Source organism: Diadema setosum, chromosome 5 (genome assembly GCF_964275005.1).
Source record: "Diadema setosum chromosome 5, eeDiaSeto1, whole genome shotgun sequence".
NCBI lineage: Eukaryota > Metazoa > Echinodermata > Echinoidea > Diadematoida > Diadematidae > Diadema > Diadema setosum.
Genome location: NC_092689.1, coordinates 5,841,858 through 5,867,174, shown reverse-complemented (window position 1 = coordinate 5,867,174; position 25,317 = coordinate 5,841,858). Strand labels below are relative to the sequence as shown.

At 39.0% G+C, this 25,317-nt stretch overlaps 1 protein-coding gene across 1 annotated transcript in view; it reads left to right on the top strand.

Moving 5' to 3' along the window:
• Positions 1-25,317, top strand: part of LOC140229024 (calcium-activated chloride channel regulator 3A-1-like) — a 51,152-nt gene that overhangs the window by 14,393 nt on the left and 11,442 nt on the right. Inside the window, exons 2-6 of the mRNA XM_072309287.1 lie at positions 17,768-18,026; positions 18,246-18,372; positions 23,502-23,653; positions 24,184-24,297; positions 24,914-25,084. Of these exons, the coding sequence (XP_072165388.1) occupies positions 17,768-18,026; positions 18,246-18,372; positions 23,502-23,653; positions 24,184-24,297; positions 24,914-25,084 (823 nt within the window). The remainder of the gene's footprint in view (positions 1-17,767; positions 18,027-18,245; positions 18,373-23,501; positions 23,654-24,183; positions 24,298-24,913; positions 25,085-25,317) is intronic.

Sequence of the window (25,317 nt, the reverse complement as noted above, 5' to 3'; positions counted from 1 at the left end):
AATAAAAAAAGGGGAACCACTACCGCAATGTCGTGCAGCCTGTATAGAAAATTGGACTTGGAAAATCGCTCTTGGACTTTGTTTTTTTTTTTTTTCCCATAGGATGTTATGTAATATAGTCAGCCTTAATAACGGAAATAACCCTGTCACTTGCCTGTTTGGAAAATAAAAAAGATAAACTTTGAATACCGAAAAGATAAGTCTACGTGCAGTGTATAGTGAAACACACACGCACACAGGGTGACATTGATGTAAAATGTAGTTATACGAAGGTGAATTGGTGGAGATTGTAATTGCACATGGACATGCACCGTCTTTGGTCGTACGTATTTGGTCGCAAACAACCGAAATGTAGGCCCTATTTCTGAAGCGAAGTCTAAATTCTGGGCAAATAATCTTATATAGCTAACCCTCACAGCAGAAGTAAGCAGGTGGGTGTCTCACACCTCCCTGGATAAGCCTCGCCATTGAGGTAAAGGGGACAAGATCAAGACTCTTCCCCCCCCCCCCACACACACACACACACCCCGTGAAATGCCTCGATTATAAAAGGGCTTGGTGTTTGTGCGTCGTATCATATTTTTACGAAAACTTTCCTGTCTCGATTCCTCAAAGCTCCCTCTGGTTACTGTTGCTATGGAAGAACGGGGAGTGGTATATGGGTCTAGGAGACTTTAGGAGACTTGTAACGATAATACCCCCCCCCCCTTGCATCTATGGTCTATATTATGGAACGACGTACGTATACTGTAGCTCGTGAGCCCCTCGCTACTGTGTCGTCACGACGGCACATTTGGGATTATCGTATAAGGCTGCCAAACGTGTACCTTGAACTTCATTCACAGGGGTCAACGCATGTTCAGGTCAACACTTGCTGCAAGGGAGAGATCGAGTGCGTGCCAGGTGAATACTGAACAATACGCGATCAAAATTTGGAACAGGTCGATGGCTTCGGTACACCCACAAACAACCATAATGGACTTAGTGAATGCAGAAACATGAGTAGAGCACATCGGTGAAGTTTCAGAAAAACTCAGACAATCCATTACATATTTTAACAGAATTCTAAATCCATCCCCGGATAAGAAAACTGGTGTTCCAGTAGCCGACTTCTAGACAGATATCCACAATTCCATTTTTCTGACATAATGAAAGAGTTCTTTGCATGCCTTCTTCAGTAGGTGGGGATATTATCCTTAAAGGCATAATTTGCCATTTGCAGATGAAACAGAAACCCAGCACTAGTACTTTAAAATAGTTCTAAAATGTGAATTAGGGATAAAAACAACCACCATAAAAAATTTCAATTGGTAAAATCGATGTTAAGTATTGTTAGATATACAAAATGTGAACAATAGTTACAATAAAAATGCTTCCAGACTAAACTGTCTACAGTTACGGTACTGAGAAAAATACAGATATCTCCTTATATATTCGGCTTTATTACAAAAATTTTATATGATAGGATGTTTTGTGGTACAACAGACCTACATATATGCATTAAATGTCATATCGTGATTTTTTTTTTTTTTTGCAATCAGTGTTCCCAAAGGTAAATAGGACCTTTAACATTTATTTTGTCTGGAAAAGTTTGGAATATTTTACGTTTCAAAAAGAATAGATAAAGGGGATCATTCCCACATTTTTTTTGATATCGTTCCACTGTAGTGACATCACGAATTTGTGTAGTCCGCTTATCCAGCAATGATGGTTTTTGACCAAATCTTTAGTAATTCATATCATTTGAGCGATTTTCCTCAAATTTCACTTATCTGTTTTGTTTATATTATTGCTGCAATCACTGAATGCACATTTGGGAGTAAATTCCGCCCAAGGGAGTAGTTCCACCTTTAACAGTGTCTGGAAGTCATATCATATAAAACCAGAATGAGTGGTGAGAGTTTCACAGAAACCAACCATAAATCGTTTGAATTCTCAAGTTTCAGAAGTTTTCACGGAAGAGTAACATATCGGTTGCTGCCAGCACACGAATCCGATGCATCATCCCCTATGGATATATCCCCTTGGCTTGTACGGAAAGAGATAACAGTTAATTTCCAGTAAATTAGTAACTGACACTTGTTCTCGGGGGAAAAAAGTCCCCATCATAACTATATATCACCCTATAGAACTGTTCGGTGCAAATGATTTTATGACCCCTTTAAGAAGAATAATGAACTGGTAAGAAATGTAGGTTTCAGTCGATGATATAAGGTTGTCACGTCATCATCTCTTATGACATTGTTTAAAGTGATTGTAGCCCATTTCATCCTTCCATACTTTCTTATTAATTTTTACATGACATTTTGAAAACAATGTCCCTGTTTTTCTGAGTTTTTGCTATCAATTACACGTCACGTTACGAGGTATAAAGTGTTACTGAATTTTACAGGAAACATTCTCTGTATCGGAGAGAGACGGTGGGGAACTGGTGTCTTCCGACAACCCCATCCATGCATATGGTCATTGATATTGCCATAGACCCTAGGTAGGGTTTATGATATTGCGTACGGAAAGTTCACTGTTGAACCATGGAGCTACTTTAGTAGCTCCATGGTTGAACCAAGGCGGTACGAGAGAACCTCCTTGCCACGGTTGAACCATCCCAACGCTGGCAATGTAGGTCTTCCAGCTTTGCTAGTTGAGTTCGGTCGGTCTTGTTTATCGATGCGATGTTTAGCTGATGTACGACCATAAAAACTAGACACGCAGCGATCACCGTGATGTGCTATTCGCATCGTGGTCGAGCCTGCTGGCTAAGGCAGTAAGGTGTATCATCACGATTCGCGTTTGCATCCGATTGCCTGTAGTTTCCCCACCGACAAATTAACAAATTGCGACGGATGAAGATCAAATTCTGGCAGGTATAATGTATTCCATTTAAAGAGGCAGTAATCATTCCACTGTAACCAATGAATACTGCGAGTTAGGGGACGGAGGGCCTAGACCCTATTCAATGGCTTAACACTCCTGCGATCTTTTACTTTAATAGCTAGGTATAGTTCATGTCACTTTGTGAGCTGCAATACATGTTATCATATACGTGTACTACTTCACGTGATCGATGCGTATAATTCATCCAAGCTTGGTTAATTTACGTTACCCTCGAAACTCGATCGCCAAAGAGATCATATAGGAAGCTATTTTGACATTGCCATAGATCAACTGCATACATCAACAAACAGTGCCAGATGGTACAAACCTCAATAAGAAAGAAAAGGCAAACGGACGTGACAGCAAAGACAGTGGAAGTTAACGCCAAGCGGATTGAGAAGTAGGAACAAAGTTCAAATTACATGGACATTGTCAATGACCCACACCAATTCACACTGACTAAGTAGCAGAGAGCAGAAAGAGAATTAACCCCCAAAACTGGAAAATAAGGTGATATGACTGAAAAACGAATTGATATGTTAATATTCAGAAAGCAGAAGTTTCAAACGGTTATACCTCCATCACGTATATCACTAGCCTTTTTTTCCCAAGTGTAAAAACGCTTTAGAATTTTAAACTTGTTTTATCCTCACACTATATTAACTGTGACTGCATTTTTTTCCTTTTTCTCTCTCTTTTATTACTTTTTTATGTCTTATTTTTCAGTGCTTTGTTCTGTTGCTTCAAGTGTGTTCATACCTATTTTTTGTACATATTATGTTATCTATTGTTCAATAAAAACATTAAAAAAAAAGTTGCCATGATATGATGGTTTGTATTTATTGTGTAGGTGTGGAATCCCCGGCTCACTGATTCTGTCTTTACTCATCTGCTTGACAGTCTTCTTACCTTTCTGCAGACGGTTGAACAAAATCATTTGAGACCAAATCATAAGATTCTTTAAAAAAATCAAGGAACCGATCTGCGACTCCATACAGCTTTCATGATGACGGGTCACTATAATACTTGTATGTGTGTATGTGTGTGTGTGTGTGTGTGTGTGTGTGTGTGTGTGTGTGTGTTTCTGTTTACAATATAATCAAGTAACCGACCCTTCCACCCTAATTCCCTTTTCGCCATGTATGAAAGGGAAAAGCGGGATGTGATATTTGATTCGAAAAGATTAGAAGGAATTGTCCCGTCTCCAGTATAGTAAGATTGGTTTCCGCTATAGATTCGATCTGTCGTCAGCTTGTAATTCATTCATTTCATGGTACATGAGAAGTGTCCCCGTGTATTGCGTATTCAGTTTGGCTCTTTCTTTTTTTTAACGGAAAACGTAAAACGTGCTTGAGCTCTTCCGTCCAGATGTGTATTGATAATAGCTGTGAATTTCGCGAGCTAGACACCATACCGAATGAATATAACATTAATGACCTTCATACTATATACTTCATTTTATGTAGAACAGATAGAACAAAAACACATTCATGTGCATGGTCATTGATTTGTTCTCTCGGTGATACGACTTTATGCTCCTGCGTCCATTACTCCGGTCTTAATTTCTCCGAGGACTTAGGGTAGGGTTAGGGTTGTGGCAGGGCTTTAGGTTTAGTTTGTTGTGAGGACTAGGATTAGGGCAGGGAGGTGAGTTAACCTCCCTGATTAGGGTTAGGGTTATGTTTGTGGGTAGAATCTATGTTTGGCGTAGCGTTCAGATAGTTCATGGAATCAATTGTCGCTGAAGAAGATATTATGAAACCGTTCTCCCGCACTTATAACGCAGGAAGCTCTACGCATCTGCCATATAAGTTGGCGCTCACACACGCACAACACACATACACACACTTTATTGTACCTCCGTAATTTTTTCATCTACCATTATTTTTGGAAAACGTTTTGTGTTTTTGTTTTTGTCCTTCAGAAATAAGAAATATTCCATTTTTTATTATTCATTTATATAAAATCGATGTCTGGTTTTGTCTACGTGGCGCTACTCACAAACTTTTGTTGGAGGAACTTCGTTAAATAGCACTACACTGTTGATTATCCCTACTTCCGCCAGTCGACCTGTTGGAATATTAAAATGTACGTTACGAAATGTTGTTGTGACTGGTCTTACCCCTAGCCATCTGAAATCTTAGGTTAATATTCTAAGCAAACTTCATTAGAGTGATTCCATCATACAACTTTAACATATTTAGCGGATATCTGAATTTCCGTTTGTGTTTTGTAACCCAACAAGAACAACAACAAACATACTAGTACATGATTATACGTTGGCACAGTCAATATGATTCCAAGGAGTACTACACCGCTATGATATTAACTTCTTGAGCTTTGAGCTGCTTTTTTTTTTTTTTTTTTTTTTTTTTTTTTTTTTGGTTGGGCTCACATCATTCGAAGTCCAGTCACTGATCAGAAACAGAACTTTGTCTCTCTTTCGTAATTCATTTTCAATTAATCATTTATTGATTATTTCTGAGGTGATTTGATTGAGCTGACGAACATACTGCCATACACACAGTCTGCTTATCCATTAGCCCACTGGAACCTCGGCCTTACGCTTGAGCAGAATTGGGATTGGGTTCAATCCCAATTCTGTTCAATTCAATTCAGTCAATTCAGTCCAATTTAATTGTGTTTTATTTACATCCGTCGTAAACAAAGTAATACAGATACATAGTAAAATGTTTTATTGAATTGGATTTTAAAAGAGAGAGAGAGACTGTAATAGAAGAAAAAATATAACAAAGGGGACATAATATTCTTTTGTCAGATCCATATCAGAAAGAGAAGGTTAGAGAAGATTGGTGGTGCGCGCCATTTTGAGACGCGTGAGGCGATGACATCATCAGCTCTTTCTATTTATAGGATTCTAACTGATATCACTTCTTCGTAAAACCTTAATGTAAAATCTTTATATGAGTCTGATCTCACCAGTATTTTTGTCCCATCTTGATCAGTGTTGATGATTTCTTTTGACTGCTCTTGTTTTAGATGGTACCTTCTTTTAGATTTATTTAGCTTTCACGCAGTGTAGAGGTTCTCCTTTAAAACTACTCAATCTCTTGTCTGGAGACAGAAGGATAGAATGGGTTTTTGCTATTAAACCCTTGTAGAGGCAGAGAATATTTGGACGAGGGATTCTCTTCACAGCCTCAATCACATCGTACTATTTTGAAAGCTTGGCGTATATATTAGGCTTTTCGATTCATTCCATGTGTTTCATCAGGCGAAGTACTGCTTTGTTTTCTCCCCCCCCCCCCTTTCACCCCCTCCCCTGTCCCTCTCTCTCTTCACACTTTTTGCAGTTGCCATCATGAATACCAGCGTGACTGTCTAACAGGATCATCCGCCGGAATCGGAGATTATTTTTCGGAGATTCTTTGTATCTAATTACCATTCCAATGATAAAGCCAGATTAGACCTAGACATGATAATCACTATCTACAAGGATTCCTCGCGTATGGTCTCCTCTCATAGCATGGCATGTCACGACTATATCTGCAATTGCGAGTGGTGCCCCACTTTGTGATACATCGGACATCCTATCGAAAGGAACCTGATGCATTGAAAGGAACCTGTAAGCATCATTCAAGTGACAGGACTAACAATTTAATTGCTTTCCACTTTCGACAAAATGATTTGAACTTCCTTTTCCTTTATCTTTCAATATTTCAGACTCATTTGGTCTGTTAAGTGTACTATTGTTGCCATGAGATAACCAAAGATCCATATTTGTTGTTGTTTACTCAAATGATAAATGATGAACATGATCCCTCCCCCCATTGCATTTAACAGCTGAAATGTCACTGTTTAACACATTGTCATCAGACCGAAAAAACAACAACAGAATACTTTGTAAGATCGTTAGATGCAATCAAATCACATCCTACTCTCTATATTTGTACTCTCTCACCCCGTTTCCTTTCTCATTAGGGTTCAGTGTTTGATCGTGTTAGAGTAGTGACTGCCTTTCTACTCTCTGTGTGTGTCTGTGGCGGCGTCTGGTGTATAGATCGGGCAGTATATTCAAAATTAGACAGAAAAATCCGTCTGTCTGGAGGAGTTTTTTTTTTTTAATCGTTTTTTAACATTTACGGTTCTCCTCCAAGGAAGGGATTCCGTGAAGATGAGACGCAGTCTCCACGGAACATATCCTCGACGACAAAAATACAGACCGATCTTTCGGTCAAATTCAAAATGGATATAGACACCATTTTACACCAAATGTGCATGCCTGTTTCGGGATGGGGGAAAGAATGGGGTAGGAGGGAAGAGGTAGAAGTAGTGAACTTGGGGCTTTAGGGGTTGTCCGTCGTACGTACCATGGAATGGGATGGACGAGGACGATCGTAGCGTCTAGTAAAATGTCGCTCGCAGCATCTTGCTAAACAAGCATTGCATGTGGTATTGTCGTCACATGTCAGCGACCTTTGACCCTTTAACCAGACGCTAACGAACACCATTCATCCATCAAAAGGGGGATACCGAATGGGTTTCATCAGTTTAACGCTTTTCTCACCGTGGATACTTTTTACGCATTGGATGTCAGTGCTATTCGAATGTCATGGTTCTGGGAGAGTTAAGGATATCATCGCTTAGTTCATGTTCTCCCCTTTGCCCATACCTTGAGGTCTTCTGAGAGGAGTGAGCTCTTGATGAGAGTAATACACGACACAGTGTACAGCCTATGAGCCTTTTGGCGCTAGCTGTGTGGTCGTCATTCCAGAGCAAAATTTAATTGTACATCTCTCTGCCTGTCTTCCCCCTATTTCCCTCCACTCTTTCTATCTTTGTATCTGACTGTCTTTCTCCCCTATCAGTATCCCTTGTCTGTTTCCATCTCCTTAATTCTTTCTGCATGCTCACCTTCATCTCTCTTCTCTCTCTCTCTCTCCTGTAGCTTCATGATGTTAAGTAACAATGGATCAAAATGCTGAGAGGTATATCCACACATGATTAGCCATTGTTATGGAATTCTGAGAATGTGAGCGCATCGGGTGAAATGCATCCAGTGTGCCTTATCATTAATGTCTCGGACTAAGACATACATTACACACCCTGCCAGCGATGTTGTGCATCCGACACGTGGTAATACAATCCGTAACGGTTCTACCGTTAAAGGACACTTTCAGCCAAATAAAATGTGAATTCAGCAATGCCTGTACAACACATCAGGGAATATTGAGGAAAATCAGAAAATCCTTTCAAAAGTTATGATCTTCTAAAGTTTTTTGTGCAGGCATTGCCATGAATGAGAAGACTACTTCAGTCTGTGATGTCACGTATGTTTAATGATATGAAGAAAATATAAAACAGAATTCACCATATTTTCATGTTTCTAGCAAAAAGGAAATATATAAAATTATATCATATGGTCTACTTAAATATTGGTGGTCATATTGCAATCACGTGACTAATGCAACAATGAACTAAATCGTTATATTGCGAGCAGTATCTTCAAACCAAGGCGGTATGTAGTCGAGCCTGGTATACCTTGATCAAACCAGCCCTGTGTGTAAGTGATTGAATACCGTAGAACACACTCGGGCATTAACATAATGAAATCACCTGTGAACATAATTCTGTGAATCATTCATTATTTTCCCCCAAAAGGCTATGTGCTTAGAGGACAGTGGGCGGATGCTGTACCAATGCGCCTCCATCTCGCGTGCTCACTACTAATGTGCGGTGACTCACGTGAGTCTTGAACATCAGTCGTTCTCGAACCACCGAGACACGCCTGGGTGATGGACACAATAATACATCTCGCTCGAGCGTGGGCGAGTGTTTATGATAGTCGGCGGGGACGTCGAAATCGCGGGGAGATAAACCCACCACTTTCTCCCTTTTCATTCCTCGAGGGGCACAGGGGCAAAGCTACCGCATCACTTGCGGGCCGCATCATCATCCTCACTCACTGATTGCCAGTCGATGATAAGAGCATGTACGTGCATCCCGCCGTTGAAGGGGAGAGCAGGAAATGGGGGTCATAGCAAAGTTCTTACTGAAATAGCTGACGAAGTAGCACACATGTAACCTTAACCTCAAATTCTTTGCAAGTAAACGAACGAACGTTTAGCATTATAGCATGAAACTGTGTTATAGCTCCATGGTTGTAGCATTGAGCTACCTCCGTGGTTATAGAGTGTGTAGTTGATGTTGGCCTTTAGAGAATACGGTCTACGTTGTCCATGTTACGCCTTTGGTTGTGTGCTCTGAATATCAGTATTTTGCTATGCTACTTGAAAGTAAGAGAATAATTATCATGCTTGCTTCCTATGGTCAAGACATTCTTCCGTATGATTCATTCCGTGAAACATGCACCCCACACCATAAACAAAGACACTCAACTTTGCACCTTTCTGGTCTTAAAGGTGCAAGGTTGCACACGCAAGGGTGCTCCCAGCGTGACAAGAGGTGCAAAATTGAACCTAATTTTCTTTTTAAAGGTCTTGTTTACCTTTGGGAACAGTGATTTCAAAAATGTTCAAGATATCACATTTAATACATACGTTTAGGTCTCTTGTATCCCAAAACATCCTATCATATAAAATGTTCACAATAAAGCCTAAAATTTAAGGAGATATCAGTATTTTTCTTATTAAACCATAACTGTACACGGTTTAGTCTGCCAACGTTTTTACCTATTACTATATTTTTTTTTATTTAACAATACTTAAAATTGATTATATGGATTCAAAATTTTACAGTGGTTGTTTCCATTCCAAACTCACATTTTGGAACTTTTTCAAAGCACTAATGCTGGGTTTTTGTTTCATCTGCAAATGATAAATCATGCCTTCAATCTTTAGAGCGCATTCGCAGGGGAACTTGTCAAATGTTAGTTCCATGGTTTCTCTTCCTGTTTTTCTGTAAATACTGTCATCTCGAAAAATGTAATTTCAGCACTTTTTTTAACGAAGTCAGATGAAATCTTAGCCAGTTGGGGGCGGGGGAGGATTTCGAAGAGACCTCCTGCTGATGACCCTTGCCAACCCGCCACACGCTTTGGGATGCGCGCATGTCAGCTCTGCGGTGGAAGATGAACTCGTGGGGGCATATTATGCAGGATATCTATCTGTCATCGGGGATACCACTTCAATCTTTCTAATTGAGAGAAGAGAAAGAGACATCGAGACAGACAGATCGACAGACAAACTGAGAGAGTCAGACAGAGAAACATATAGACAGACAGAAGAGAGGAAGAAAGGATGGAAGAAAGAGGAAAAGAGAGAGAAAGAGTGAGACAAGATGGGGGAGTGAGCTGTACGGAATGCGCTCCATTATAAATCTACTTATCCGAAGTGATGATTGTGATTCTAAACCGAAACAAGCAAGATAGTTCACTCGATGAAACTTACAGCGAACTTCACAAATGATAAACATGAGTTTTTATTTAGTCAATAAACAGCATCAAGTACTCTCGATCAAAGCGGAACATGTACAAATGTAAGAGCAATGAAAGCTGTCACGATCACAGCAGAGCATGCTTTAGGTAAGTTATCTAAATATGGACAAGGATTCATAATTTCAGGACATATTAGCCTGAAATAATAGGAAATTCAAACACTTGAGCTATACTAGTAGGTAGCCTACTTATGTGACGCATCGAACGATTGAGTTACAGATTGATCAAGGAAGTATCACAACACCTGCATGGATAAATGACAAGTATATTATATAGCATCCACAAGCCAATGTCTCGTCTTGAATAGGCTCATGATACTCTAGTGCGTGGCGCCCACTTCTCTTCATGTTTTGTCTGTACATAATATATATGGATGGATTATTGTGTTTTGTCACTGCATGGTTTCGTAGTCTTTGTTTGTAAAAATAAATGAGAGCCTAAGTGGAGAACGTAATGACCTTGCCGAGTGTCTGGTCTCTTACGTATGTGGATTCTATCAATTTCCTTTCCATTCCTGTAAATGAAAATAGTATACTTGGGGATGAGATGATGATGTAAAAAAAAAAAAAAAAAAAAAAAAAAAAAAAGATTGGTGATCAGCTCCATAATATTGGAATGGTACGAGACGAACCCAAACCAAACTATATAGGCCTATATATTTGATGATGACTTCTTCTTTTTTTCAGAAAAAGAAGGACTTGAGATTTAAGACCACTTTCTCCACTGTCGATTGTTGCCCTAACCATTCTGTCAAACAGAAATCTTGTAAGAAAAACCATTGAACTCAGAGGCAAAAAACTAGTCCAATCATGATAGACGTTTTCCAGATCTTGCCCACATCTTTTATTCTGTTCTCTTCAGTACTCGCTATATTCTAGCAATATTTTCGTCTGAAGTAAAAAAAAAATCGAAACAAAACAATAACAACAAACAGATGTGTCACTATTTACGGATGTCAAAAGCGTTTGAACAGTAATTTTTATTGCCAGTCTGATGACGCTATAAAAGTAGTTTCCACTGTGTATATCCTTAAACTCTTGCGCAGGCGTAACCGCCTTTCGTATCATGATTGAGTGGAATATCCTTTGCCTGTAAATGCAGTAAGTCTGATGTAGAAACCATTCCAACTTTCATAATGATATCATCTGTAAGAGCGATCATGCTATCAATTATTTAGACACCAGTTACTGACAAAAGAGATAGACAGAGACAACAATGGCGATGCAGGTATCTGAGTACATAATATACTTTAATATCACTGCATCAATAATTTGACAGAGCCTTTTGATTCGGTTAACAGGAAGAAAAAATCTGCGATTAGTGCTTAATTATGGTAATCTTTCCGTAATCGTTTCTCTGAGGTGTATCAATAAAAAGGAGTATAGGCCTACTTAAAGGAAGGAGTTTAAAATCTACCTATTAACTAGGAATGTGAACAGCAAGAGGCCCATTATTGCAACTGATTGACAAAAGATTGCCCTTTATCGACGTAATATATGCTCCTATTCAGTATTTTATAGAATAATAGCCATTTTTCGGTCATGGCAATCACCCTAAAACACTGAATAATCGGTGCTTAATCTTACCAGTGTATGTATGCCAAAAGAGGTCTAATTGAGCCTATAAACAATAACTCTTGAAAGTGGTTGTATTACACGTTGTGCAGTTCAGGCTATATAGTTTTGTACCTTATTGAACATAGTGAGACGACATCATAATAATGCTAGAAAAAACAATAACAACCATTTATTTTTGCTTAAGACCAGCGGGAAGTTCTCCTATGAAATATCATTTACGCGTGATGTTTAGAGGTTAGTTACTATCTAAAGATTAACGTCGATAGTGCACAAAGAAAATAAAACCAGACAGAGAGCTGGGGATCCACCGTATTGATACGCGGCATGAGGAACAGGTTGATGGCGGAGAGATTGAAACTCGTGTAGAGCATACGTCACATAGTTAAGAAGGGTTTGACATGTGACATGGTTATTTCTGGAGTGTCCCATAACCACAATAGCTGACTAATGCTTCAAAAGGAGGAACCCCCTTGAGCGTGTAAGAGACAAGGTCACTGAGAGGTAGGTTGTCATTGTGAGGGAGTAACACCACGTGGGGATCTGTCAGAAGGAGAGAAATAGCAACCACGTCTTAAGGAGACTGTTGCCATATCATTCAAAATGATCACACTGATAACGATGATTGTGTTTGAATAAGAGCAGACCAGAGTAGACTCTGCTTACGTCGGTAGAGCGGACCATTTTCTTGATGCATTTTGATACAATGATGCAGTATTTGTTGTGTTCGACAATAGATGTGGCTTTTGTTCGTATTCCCGAATGCAAAAAGTCCCCAGTAAGTACAAACATTCTGAAGTTAAAAAGCACTAATCAACGTTGGATCAGCTTATGTCAGTCCATCATTACACCGTACCAATTTCAAGACTGTATAATGTGAAATATATGAGCGCGTGTTCTGTATTGTGTGAACTGCAGATATTGATATTTACTTCATCGTCAGAAGTAATGTGTATCCACTGACATCTTTACAATGTTGTATATATACATGTAGATCTCCAGTAGTATAATATGGTAGAGTACTGGCACTATCAGTGCAAATGAATCTGAATTTTTCTTGCAGAGAGTTTAAGAAAGGTCCAAAATGTCATAGTCCGTAACCTATGGTGTAGAACGAAAGTACGGTTCCCTACATACCGGCACGAGCCCACGAGCCCCGGTATTTGGCCCGTCTTGACCGCACATACCGATCTGTCAATAATTTCAGTGTTCGATGTCGCAATATGTTTCAATAGCTGATTTCCGATCTATGCTTAACTAACCTCTTATGAGGCTCCCGTTAGTAAGTGCTTATGGTTTGAATGTAATGGGCATTCATTTGAAAAGTGATCACACTTCTGTTTCTCTTTCCATTTCGCTGCCCCCCCCCCCCCTTCTCTCTACTACAAAGAACCGGTTCAAACCTCAGTCCGCAATTCCTGATACCGCTTTAGTGCTGGGCAATCCTCTTCAGTTTGGCAGCCCCATTTATCTTTCAGCATTTGGTTTCTCTTTCTAAGCAATGCCAAAGTTTGTAATAGGGAAAACTATTGTCTAAAAAAGAAAAAAAAAATCACAGATTGCATCATTTTCAGACGGACATTTCATTCTCGGCGAGTTCAGTGACCCACATTCTCTGCATGGTGCATTGAAATGAATCTCGGTATGAACGGAGTCTGTATGGTTAATGTGGTTTAAAAAGAATGTACACCAAAGAGAATGTTATCCGGAGTAAAAGTCTCTTCTTCTTCGCCTTGCTTATTATATTCACCATAGGTGAGGCTTCCAGTGCGATTTACACCTCCTCTGTAACTCCCCTCCATCCTTTTGAGCTGCCACCTCTCCGATCCCAACCACTTTCTGGCCATTGTACACACAGTCGTACCACCCTCTCTGACTGTATTAACAAGGACCTAAAAGGGATTTACTGTAAATGCAGCGGGGTCATTTCGAAGGAAAAATGTTAGCATTAGATTAATGAAAGTAGGAGAGATATTATAGAGTTCCAGAATCTTTAGTATATTGATCAATTTTGCTTATACTTGAGCTTTGGTGTTGCAACGATGACGAAATTCACACGCCATTAGTTTTAATTCCGACCGAAAGTAAAATCACGATGTGATCTTCTTTTAAGTTTTTCAGTGGAGTTTCTCTTGCTCTGATGGACAAGTTAATGATTGGTTATGATTCTTTAGAATAGATAATTATATAAAGCACAACTGTCAGTCAAGCAAATGGGTCTACTTCTGTCGAACAATGTGCACTCGCTAACATTCCACGAGCAGAAGACATCTTATTGTTTAATCCTTGAATTTACGATTCACAGTCATTGAATGATGATGTACAAAACAGTCTTTTACAGGTGCCCAGATCACGACGTGTCAGTGAGTCCCGAACATGGGTCTTAAATGTTATTTTCTCGATTTCTTCCCGATATTCCCTGACTCACATGTGTTGATGTAATCATGGAAGTTGTTTTTATGCAAATTGCCATACTCAATCGAGATAAAGTGTGTAAATACCCATTTGCTTGATTACGAAATGATTAATGTAGCAAGTGTCGTTCTAACGTGGCATCAGATAAGTGCATCAGTCTGACTGGTTATCATCAATGCATAATACGGTACACATTTGGACACACCCACATTCGCATTTAGATTATACGAGGTAGAAGCGCACATTAAATTTGATTGATGTGAACGTCTTATCTTAGTTAATAAATGACTGCACACACGGATTGTTTCTAACGAAGGTGGAGGAGGGATGATTATTATGGGCGATAGGCCTAATGTGCACCAGACACTCCCGGGCGATGGTACAAATAAGAGCTAAAAATAATGTGCAAGCATGATCCACGACGGAGGGAGAGAGTCACGTAGCTACTTCGCTACACTGAATGATTTACAAGAAAGCTGCTCAACAACGGCTAGACGACACAAGACACAGTCGTCTGACTGGCTGCGCGACACGCCAACCTGGTCACATTAGCATTCAGACTCTTTGAATGAAGCTGAAAAAACATGAGACGAGATTGAACTAAGTGGCGTTGTTTTTCTAGGATCGTCTGCTGAGTTACCTTTGTATCTCGGTCCACTTCACTTGAGATGATCATCTTCCTTCCGGCATCCATTATTTCGATGTTATTATTCTCAAAATACATTTTTTCTTAATGAAAAAAACCCACAACAACAATAAGAACAAGAATTCCCCAAAACGAAGCAGGAAATAACACCACAGTGTTTTAGTAAATAATTGATCACATGTATTCTCACGTTCATTCCTGGAATACGTTCGTTCACTTTTATGAGCAGGGAGGTAACAATCACTGAAGTATTTCACTTTTGATACAAGTATGTAATTACTTTGAATCGAATCGTGTTTATGTGATAGAAAAGAGAACGCATCGTTCGTTTTGGAAATGCTACATTTCTTTTCTGTGGCCGATTAGTGCGTTAGGAAGCACAAAATCACAATGCAACGTTAAAGGCATAGTTTACCATTTGCAGATGAAAGCATTAGTGCTTTAAAATAGTTCTAAAATGTGAGTTAGGGATAGAAACAACCACTGTCAAAATTTGAATCCGTATAATCGATGTTAAGTGTTGTTAAATACACAAAATGTGAACAATAGTTATAATAAAAATGTTTCCAGACTAAACCGTATACAGTTACGGTTTACTGAGAAAAACCCTGATATCTCCTTATATTTTAGGTTTTATTGCAAATATTTAATATGGTAGGATGTTTTATGATACAACAGACCTACACATATGCATCAAATGTGATATCTTGAACATTTTTGAAATCACTGCTCCCAAAGGTAAACTGGACCTTTAAGTGTGTCGCAATGTTTACATACGGCTATAAAGAATGCGAAGCATCCCGGTTCTATCCGTCTCTCTTTCTCCTTTTTCTCCATTGTTTCAACGTTTGCGGTGCAATTCCCACCTTTGTTAACAGTAGGTCTTTAAAAAGCCACGTAGTTTGTTCCGTTGCTATATACACAAGGACAGAAAAGCACTTGTTTGCCTCCCTACTTTTATTCTCTGACTGTTGACTGATAGTATCGTACCTTGTTCGCGAAATTCGCGATTCTTGTAATACACACCACACTGCAGGCGCGGTATGCGAAATCCATTCATCGGCAGGGCTGCCTAGACTGAATCAAAGGCTAGCAGACGAACTCTTGCAAATATTCATATGTGAATGACGCGCCTCAAATACAACAACAACAAAAGCAACTGCCCAAAGTCGCCACTGGCAAACTTCAGACAGAAACCCGACTATCACGAATGCAGAGCCGTACTACTGTACTAAAACTTTATCTTCGGCTTTTTCTTTACCCCTTATGGGCTCACAAGTGTTAATAGGCCTTCATTGTATCTGAAAGGAGCACAATACCAGCAACCACGAACAAACAAGAAATGAAGGTACAATCAAACAAGTGTTGTCACATAAATGGAACAGTGCGACCTTTCATAGTGTTTGGTTATATTACACTAAACGCGCCATTGTTCACACTTCACAATAAAATAGAAATCTTATCTCGCCCTAACCCCCCCCCCCCCCCATCCCTTGCTCGTGGTTGCCCTTGCTGTTGAAGGCCTACTAACGACTTCGGACTGATAGTGCATAAAATAATTTCTTATCATCACAACTTGTACCATGCATAACTTACATACAAGAGTTCTTATCATGAGGTAGATGTGTTTAGCAGTAACACAGTACATGAACCTATTCTTGTTGGATTGCACAAATGAATTGCAAAGGTTCCCTTTTGACACGGCGTGAGTGCAACACAACTTATGACAGATATACTCGGAGAATTGCAAGACTATGGATTGTGCCAAAATATTTTGCACATGACTGATCAAAAGAATCGTTTCACTTTCTATTTTATCATCCTGTGATTATGTTCATAATCGTCATAATCATAAGCTGTCAAGATGTAGCCTTGAAGCTCTAGCCCTTCAACATGGATATCATTTGGCCGTCAAAATTTTATGGCACAAATTATGTTCACAGATTATGAGCGCAAGCTTATAGTTGACAAGCAGCAGATGCATGTCACGTACATATTGATGTTACTACATTAACCCCAGGTTTTTTTCCCCTGAGTAGCCTCATTAAGGTTTTCCCTATCTCTTCTATAATTATCGCTGTCTTGTTTTCAAGGATTACAAAAAAGTGTCATTCCCTGCTCCCATAAAGATAGTCGCCTTCCAATACTACGAGCATTTTATTTCATCAAAGGTCTCGCTAAGCTGTAGAATGTGTGGAATGTGGGTGTCGTCCTTATTTGTTTTGTTGCGTTCATTTTTGCCAACAGCGGTTTTCTATCTTGCTATCCGAGCAATACTTGTCATTTTGATACTCTTATAGTTCTATTCCCCATCAATTGCTGAACATGTGGATAGCATGAACATGTTGTTCACGATCCTAAATCGTGAAATCGATACAAAATTTCGCGAATAAGGTCTTATTTACCCAGGGTAGCCTCTTCAGTGTTGCCATTGTTCTACCAGAGGGTACCGCTATTATTATTACCCTAGCATTGCCAGGTACCCATTTATACACCTGGGTCGAGAGGGACATAGTGGGTAAAAACATCTTGTCCAAGGACGTAAGCACTGGGCGGGATTCGAACTCGGGTCCTCCGATCGGGAGTCGGGAGTCTTATCCACTATACCACAGCGCCCCCATGAACCTCATTTGAAACTGACTTCATAAGAATACTGAGCATACATCCTTGTTGTGAATGAGGATAACAACAGCATTACTCATGTGCATAAGAAAATGAAAAAAAAAAAGAAAAGAGAAAAGAAAAACTGGAATGTCAAGAACACCCCACCCTGTAGGAAAAGAAGAGTAATTAAAAATATATACGTTGGTCTCACTTTCATTTCACATTCCTTGATGACAGGTCGTTAGCGTACTTCAAGAGCATTCGAATACTCATCCCTGCAACCTGGCTGAACACGAGCGATGTCTCCACGGCAACTTGGGAACGATACGAAACCAGTGACGTCAGGATAGCTCCAGCCAATGAAAACTTTCCGTATACGGAAAAGTTTACTGGATGCGGCTTGCCGGGGAAGTACATCGGCCTGACTCCGGACTACATAGTGAACCGGAAGGACGGGGTCAACGCCCTTCATGACATCTACGGAACGCCAAATAAGGTTTGTTGGCGGTTTCTTCCTAATTACCAAAATATTTCAAGCCAGGAGATAGAAATTGCCGTGCTGTGACTCATCAAAACATAAGTATATCTAAAGTGTATGTATATAGGATTGATTTCCATCTATTTTCTTGCGCAACATCATACGATTTTTAAAAATCATTTTTCATGCTCTTTATAGTGTTTCGTTGCCTATTCTTTGCGCAATGGTTTCTCGCAGGTAATTGTTCACGAGTGGGGACATTACAGATGGGGTCTTTTCGACGAGTACCCGAGATATGCTCCGTTCTACCGAGACGCGGAGACCGGCCAAATTGAGGCGACTCGCTGTGTTCTCTCTATTCCAGGTATTGGTTAAGCAATGATAAAAACATAATTGTATATGTATGAACTTCTGTGTGTTTTTTTTTTCAGGCTTTTTAAGGATGTTTGGATACTGACTAATACTATGCTCTATTCCTTTTCTTTCGTGGATATTAGTCAGCGGACTGAGACCTATAGTTAGGAGTTTTATCAGAATCGGACATAGCATAATTTATTTATGCTAGGGATACAGAATTTTCTTTCCTGTTTCTGGTGTTTTTACTGTAGATATTCTTACTTACATAATGATGTCGCAAATCATGCGCGTTTGCTGAGGTAAGGACTTACGTGTGGTTGCAATCAACGTCAGTATTCTGTGAAAACATTTGAAACTTCAGTATCTTTCTTATTAATTATCTTTTAATATGTCCGATTACGATTAAGCTCCTACCGTTCTGCTTTTTATCTATCTTTCTATCTATCTATCTATCTATCTATCTATCTATCTATCTATCTATCTATCTTTCTATCTACATAATATTTTATAAACCTATCTTCCTTGAATTTACCTGTTCCTTAAAGTGAACTTCAGTGTTGAATGGAATTGTAATTTAAAAGGGGCACAAAAGCAACCCACGTCTAAATGCGTTCTAAAGACGTCTCCATCCTGGACCCTTGCTTGGGCTCTCCAGATCCTTGCAGCGCTCGTCAGAAGAGGCAGTCGACGAGGGTTACCATTCGACATCAGCCCGATGCCTCCAATGGCAAGGAGAGATTAATGAGTGAGTGTGTATGTGTATGTGTGTGTGTGTGTGTGTAAGAGAGAGAGAGAGAGAGAGAGAGAAAGAGAGAGAGAGAGAGAGAGAGAGAGTGTGTGTGTGTGTGTGTGTGTGTGTGTGTGTGTGTGTGTGTGTGTGTGTGTGTGTGTGTGTGTGTGTGTGTGTGTGTGTGTGTGTGTGTGCGTGGTGATTATCACGCAATCAACATCCCGCGCTAATTATCTTAGGCCCAAACTGGCTGTGCTCATTACCGCTCGTGCGCCTACCCTGTTGTGTTTTCCCTTCTATAGATAAGGCAAGCTTTATCTTACCGACATAATTGTCTAAGCACTTTCTTGAGGAATGATAATGCTAATCCTGATAGTTAAAGTTGTGTGGCGTGTCACATAAGAAACAACAGCAAGGACAACTTTCGTCATAAACGTGAATCAAAATTCAACAAACGAGAAACCAAAAAAGTTTTCCATTTCCAGTCATAGTTAGTATTGCCCTCTTGAGTATTGTGCCTACTTTATAAGTAGGGTCCTGTACACATGCTGGTATACTGTCCATCAACTTTTATGTTAAAATGAAATAGGAAAGGCTTGTACTGCCAGTACATTTTGCACTTAGAAAAAGCAAGGTAATGCGTGGTGTCTTCCTCAGAATCTTTCTATTTTTTTCAGCTTGAATAAATATTGTCTACTTAACTCTTAATTATGAGGCAAATGTTTCAATGACACTTCAGCTTGGACACTGTAGCTACAGTGTTTAGTTCCGATGTATTGTATATACGTGAGTCATAGTTTCAAGCTACCATAAATCTCACAACACTTCCGCGGTGCTTCGCAGAATGCAGGTCATCACCCCTAAACCCTTTCTGTGACAGTGTGTACAATGCTATGGGGTTTGCTGTACCAATCGGCGTTCAAAGTATACAAAGGGTTATAAATACACTGTAAAAACATGGGTGTTAGATTTAACACCACGGGTGTTAAATCTAACACCGATCAAACTTCAATAAAGGACCACACCCACAGGTGTTAAAAATGCACTGTGATGGTGTTGAAAAGTGTTCACCTGACACTTCGTGGTGTTAATTTGACACTGTACCTGGTGTTATTTTGACACTGTACTGGTGTTAATTCAAAAATGACACCACATGGTGTTGATTTGATATTTGTTGGTGTTAATATCAGTGGTTTAACACCCGTCCAGCTTCAATAAGAGACCACACCAGCTGGTGTTACTTTGGTGTAAATTTATTTTCACATTTTTTTCAAAAATCTGGTATTTTGATGTAAAATTCTTGATCGTCTTGTTTAAATTGAAAATCAACAAGAAGTGCAGTTACTAAGAAACTCTTCAAAAAACAGTTTAAAATTTGGAAATGACACCCGTAGGTGTTAATCTAACACCATAAATGAGCACCGAAAATTTAACACCAGCTCGGTGTTCACTATTTAACACCGGACTTTTTGCAGTGTACGAATTAGCAAACTTCGAGCCATGTTTAAGATGACTATGAAGTCAAAAAAAAGATAGAACCGTAAAAAGGAAGAATATTATGGATATAATATTCATGAAACAGCGCTAACAGTCGCAACCTCAAAACTAATTTTATGAGACTGTAATGCCATTGTCCCATGAATCTTCAATACATGTAATTTATGCAACGCATGCGATAATTATGTATTCTCGTCAAAATTCGTTAAAATAGAATCAGACCGCAATGAATTGATGCAAATGGTTTTATTTCCAATCTTTTGATAATTCATTTCCAAATTTGACATTCAATGAAGACCTGAGTGCGAGCCATACTTTTATGAGACTTACTTTATATGTAGCACTATCGTCATCATCTTATTTATGGACTATTACATTGCGTGATGTGATTAGTCCCTTGCTAAGACTTCATTGAGTAGGCGAATTTCCGTGGAGGAGACCACGCTCCTATATACACCAGTCTGAGATACCACTTGTAATTATCAGCGACTGTGAAGGTCACGACTGTGCAGCAATAACTCGTTAGTGATATTTAGAGGCCACCTAATCCAAATAGAGAGGTTGCAGAGTGTATCATTTCATTATATGACGACATTAGAATTGATAGGATCTATTGGCAAAGTGGTTTCATAAACAAAAGATATTGCATGGAAACATGTAAGTTATGCTTAGTTTAAGGAAGGTGCATTCCAATGTCATTTGTCAATCATATTCATCAGTGATTTGGAAGTGATTGACAGGCTGTGTCATCGGCAGAATTTTGGTTTAGAAGCTTTTCTTTTATGGTTGGATCCAAGTGATCCCCAAAAATAACAGTATAATTGTTATGAAATACACAGCAAAAAAAGATATTCTTTTGACCACGTAAGGGATGATCAGGGGATTACAAATCAACATAAGTCAAAATGCATTTGCATCGCATTGGTCCTGTAGTTGTCAGTGCATACAGAGCGTGCATAAAAATGACACATAAATATTGCAACAAAAAGTGTAAAAATGTTAGCGATAAGATTTATCAGACTCGTTTTCCTTCAAACTGTAATAATAGAATGATCTATCTTATAGATAATGATTGTTTACACGTTTATACATATATAAATTTTATATATATATATATATGTAAGACGGAAAGATGGTACCCTAAACATTGGTTCATTGAGAAATCCAGTCCACCCGAAATCCTGTTTACAATTCCCACAGTTGCAAAGTTCCTACATCCTTTCATTAGCAATATCATAGAACTTCTCAGTAAACTCCTGTTTACAATTCCCACAGTTTAAAGGTAACTATATTCTTTCATTAGCAATGTCAGTGAACTTCCCAGCAAACTGGTCATGTAATAGCCCACCAGCACAATATACCATTTCCTCTAGTAAACCCCCATTAAACTGATACTTAATCCTTTCCTTTGTTCTCCCGGTCAAGCCCAAGTCAATCCAGACTCCTGTATTTACAATTCCCACTGTCAGTCCTTTGTCTAGTTTTATTACAGGTAACCAAAGTTACTAACCCTGATATATCTGACCCTCACATGTTGAGAGGGATCATTCTGGACGCCCCTGTCTTGGGCAGAAGTCCTAAATTGTGCTTCTCCCAAGCCATCAGATATATGGCTATGTTATATATACTTGCTGTCATTCTACGCTGGATATACAGATTGTGTATATCTACTACCAATAAATATACACGCGTATGAACTGAATATCAAACTGTGTACTTGGTATTTCTTCGCGTCTGGACGTACAGTAAGAGTTGTGATTGTACCGCGCTACATCACCCGACAAGGGACATACAAATCACGCTCTTACATATATATATATATATATATATATATATATATATATATATATATATGTATATATATATATATATATATTATTTTGTTCATAAATACCTTACCGGTAATGACAACACAGAACGTGGTTCATCATAGACCTACAGTTCCTTCTTATTGCTATCAGCTGTGAGCTACTTTTAGACCACTTGATCTAATCGTGAATATTCATAGAGACCATTATAGTAGGATTTCTTTCTTTCTTCTCGATACCAGACAGCATCGACTGTATGGGGCATTTCCTGTATGCGTAGTTGTGTTGCTCTTGGCACGTGACACAGTCATACATTGACAATTTATTTATTCACTTCCGAGATGACGACAACAGTCTTAAGAATTCAACGAAAATAATAATTATGTATGTATTGACTTTATATAGTGTTCATTATGGAACTGACATGCACTTATTGCTTCATATACAATATTTTATGGTCTCGGAAGGAAACTACTTTGTCATGATACAACTGCTCGTATCATGGATGATTCAGGGTCTTTCATGATTTGTTTTCATTGTGCTAGAAATAAACACACAAACACACAAACACATTATATATATACACAAAACAAACAAACAACATACATGCAGCGGGCGCAACTGTATAGTTTTTCAACGTCCAATCCACACCTCAAACATCAAACTTACACCAGTTGTGTCTTTTGTTCATTGTGAGGCATCTCTTTGATTATGTAATACATTGTACTTCAATCTTTGTCTGACGATAATCTACAAGTCACGGAGACGCGTAGTATTGTTGTCGTCGTCGTTGTGACTGGTATGTTGTGACCAACTTATCACGATGAGGAATGTATTGATTATAGTCTGCAGATACGACTGACATTAGCAAATTTTGAACTTGTTATTTTTTCAAGTAGTTTTCATTTCCGTTTGTATTACTTGGTGGAACATTTGAGTTCTGATTCATATGATTAACCATTAAATTGTGCCTTTGGCTGTAACATTTTTTTTTTTCGTTTTAAATTTTGTCAGTACCACCCGCGACCTGTTCACATTCAAGGTCGACGACATTAAGTTATCACTGAGATTGTTAATTATGGACATCGATTCTGATTACAGGTGAGATACGGAATAGGTTCACCGGCCAGCCTTGTGGCGAGGCGGATCTCAACAATGACGGGCTGCCAGACTCGACAAAATGCACGTTCTTCGACGACATGGACTCCACGGCCTACAGTGCCTCCATCATGTACAAACAGTACATGTCAAATGTGAGTGACGCAAATCTGATGCAAACACAGTAACAGCAGACTTTTTCCCGGTACATTTCCTCTTCTTTTTTTTTAAAATTCTCCCAACTCCTCGCTTCTTCTTCGCTGCTGTAACGCCCCCTTCTCTGAACTGAAAAGAATGAGGTCGCTATCCCACTCCAGGGGATAACACATGTAAAATTAATGACAAACAGCAGGTAGTTTAATTCTTAAATGGAAATTGCATTGAACTATTGAGCACTTTAGCTATGTTTTGTCTCTTTCACACGACGAGCTGGAAAAATAATTGTGGCATTATACATTGAGCGTTCCCCTTTTCTTTCTTTGTAGTTCACTTGTCTCATTGCCAGTTCTTAGTGAAAAGAAAGTGATTTATATCAGGGAAAATCATAAAACCGTTAAGTAAGGAAATAGTGACTACTATAGAGCCAGTTTAAAGGACATGAAAGTGCGTAGACCCAATTCTGATTTATAGTTAATTCACCGAAAACAGCCTTGATAATTCTATTTTCTTTCTTTTCATGAGGCAGAATGAACAATTTTGCGATGATCCCGCAAGGCCTGGGGTACCTGGAACAGTCGCGCATAATCCCATGGCACCGAACGAACAGAACACGAAATGCAACCAGCGAAGTTCCTGGGAGGTATGTCATAATATCATCTGTTTGATATTTATCATTCTCTTTTTGTTGTTGTTGTTGTTCTTTTCGTCTTCTTCTTCTTCTTCTTCTTCTTCTTCTTCTTCTTCTTATTATTATTATTATTGTTGTTATCATTATCATTATTGTTATCATTATTATTATTATTGTTGTTGTTGTTGTTGTTAAGATAAATTTGAATCTCGAGAAATGCGATTAGCTTCTTTTTAACATGACTTATCCGTGTCCTAAAGATAGTGTGTAACCTGTGTACTTAATTCACTGTCATATTTCATGCAGATCATCACAAATCTTAACTCAGTCATCTTTACAGTGCATACTTGTAGAAATTTGATTAATCAACTTAACTAATCTCTATGCGACGGAATTTACAGTTTAGCAACGTATCCAATACAAACCTATGATTATGAAACGCTGCACTTGATCGATTCCGACTTTTAAATCATTTCCATATGCCGGATTAATTTTAGATGCGTGAAAACAAACATTATTAAAATGTTGGAGATCACAAATCATTATTATCATAATTATCAAATCATAACATTATGAAATGGTTCTCTTATTCGAGTCTATGCGTGTTCATTTGTCTGTCATGAGCCAGGTCTTACGAGCCCACCCGGACTTTGCCGGTACAGAAAACCTGGATCCCAAGCCCATCGACAACACCTTGCCCGAGTTCGTCATCGTCCGCCAGAAGCCCCAGACGACCACGGTCATGGTGCTGGACACATCTGGCAGCATGGAAGGCGAGCGGCTGGTCCTTCTGCAGCAGGTTAGACACTCCTCGATGAAAGGAAAAATAATGATAATAATACAGAAGAAGTACGATTCGTTGCCATGGTTACACTGTTTTCCAAGTGAAATATTATGGTGTCATTCTTTGAATGTCATTCAGAGTTCAAGGCCAAAAAATTGGTTTTCGTTCTTTGGTCGAAGAAGTGAGCGGGATATCGGTGGAAAAGAAGACATTCTGAGAGCTGGAGAGTGGTAATCATCCGAATTGTT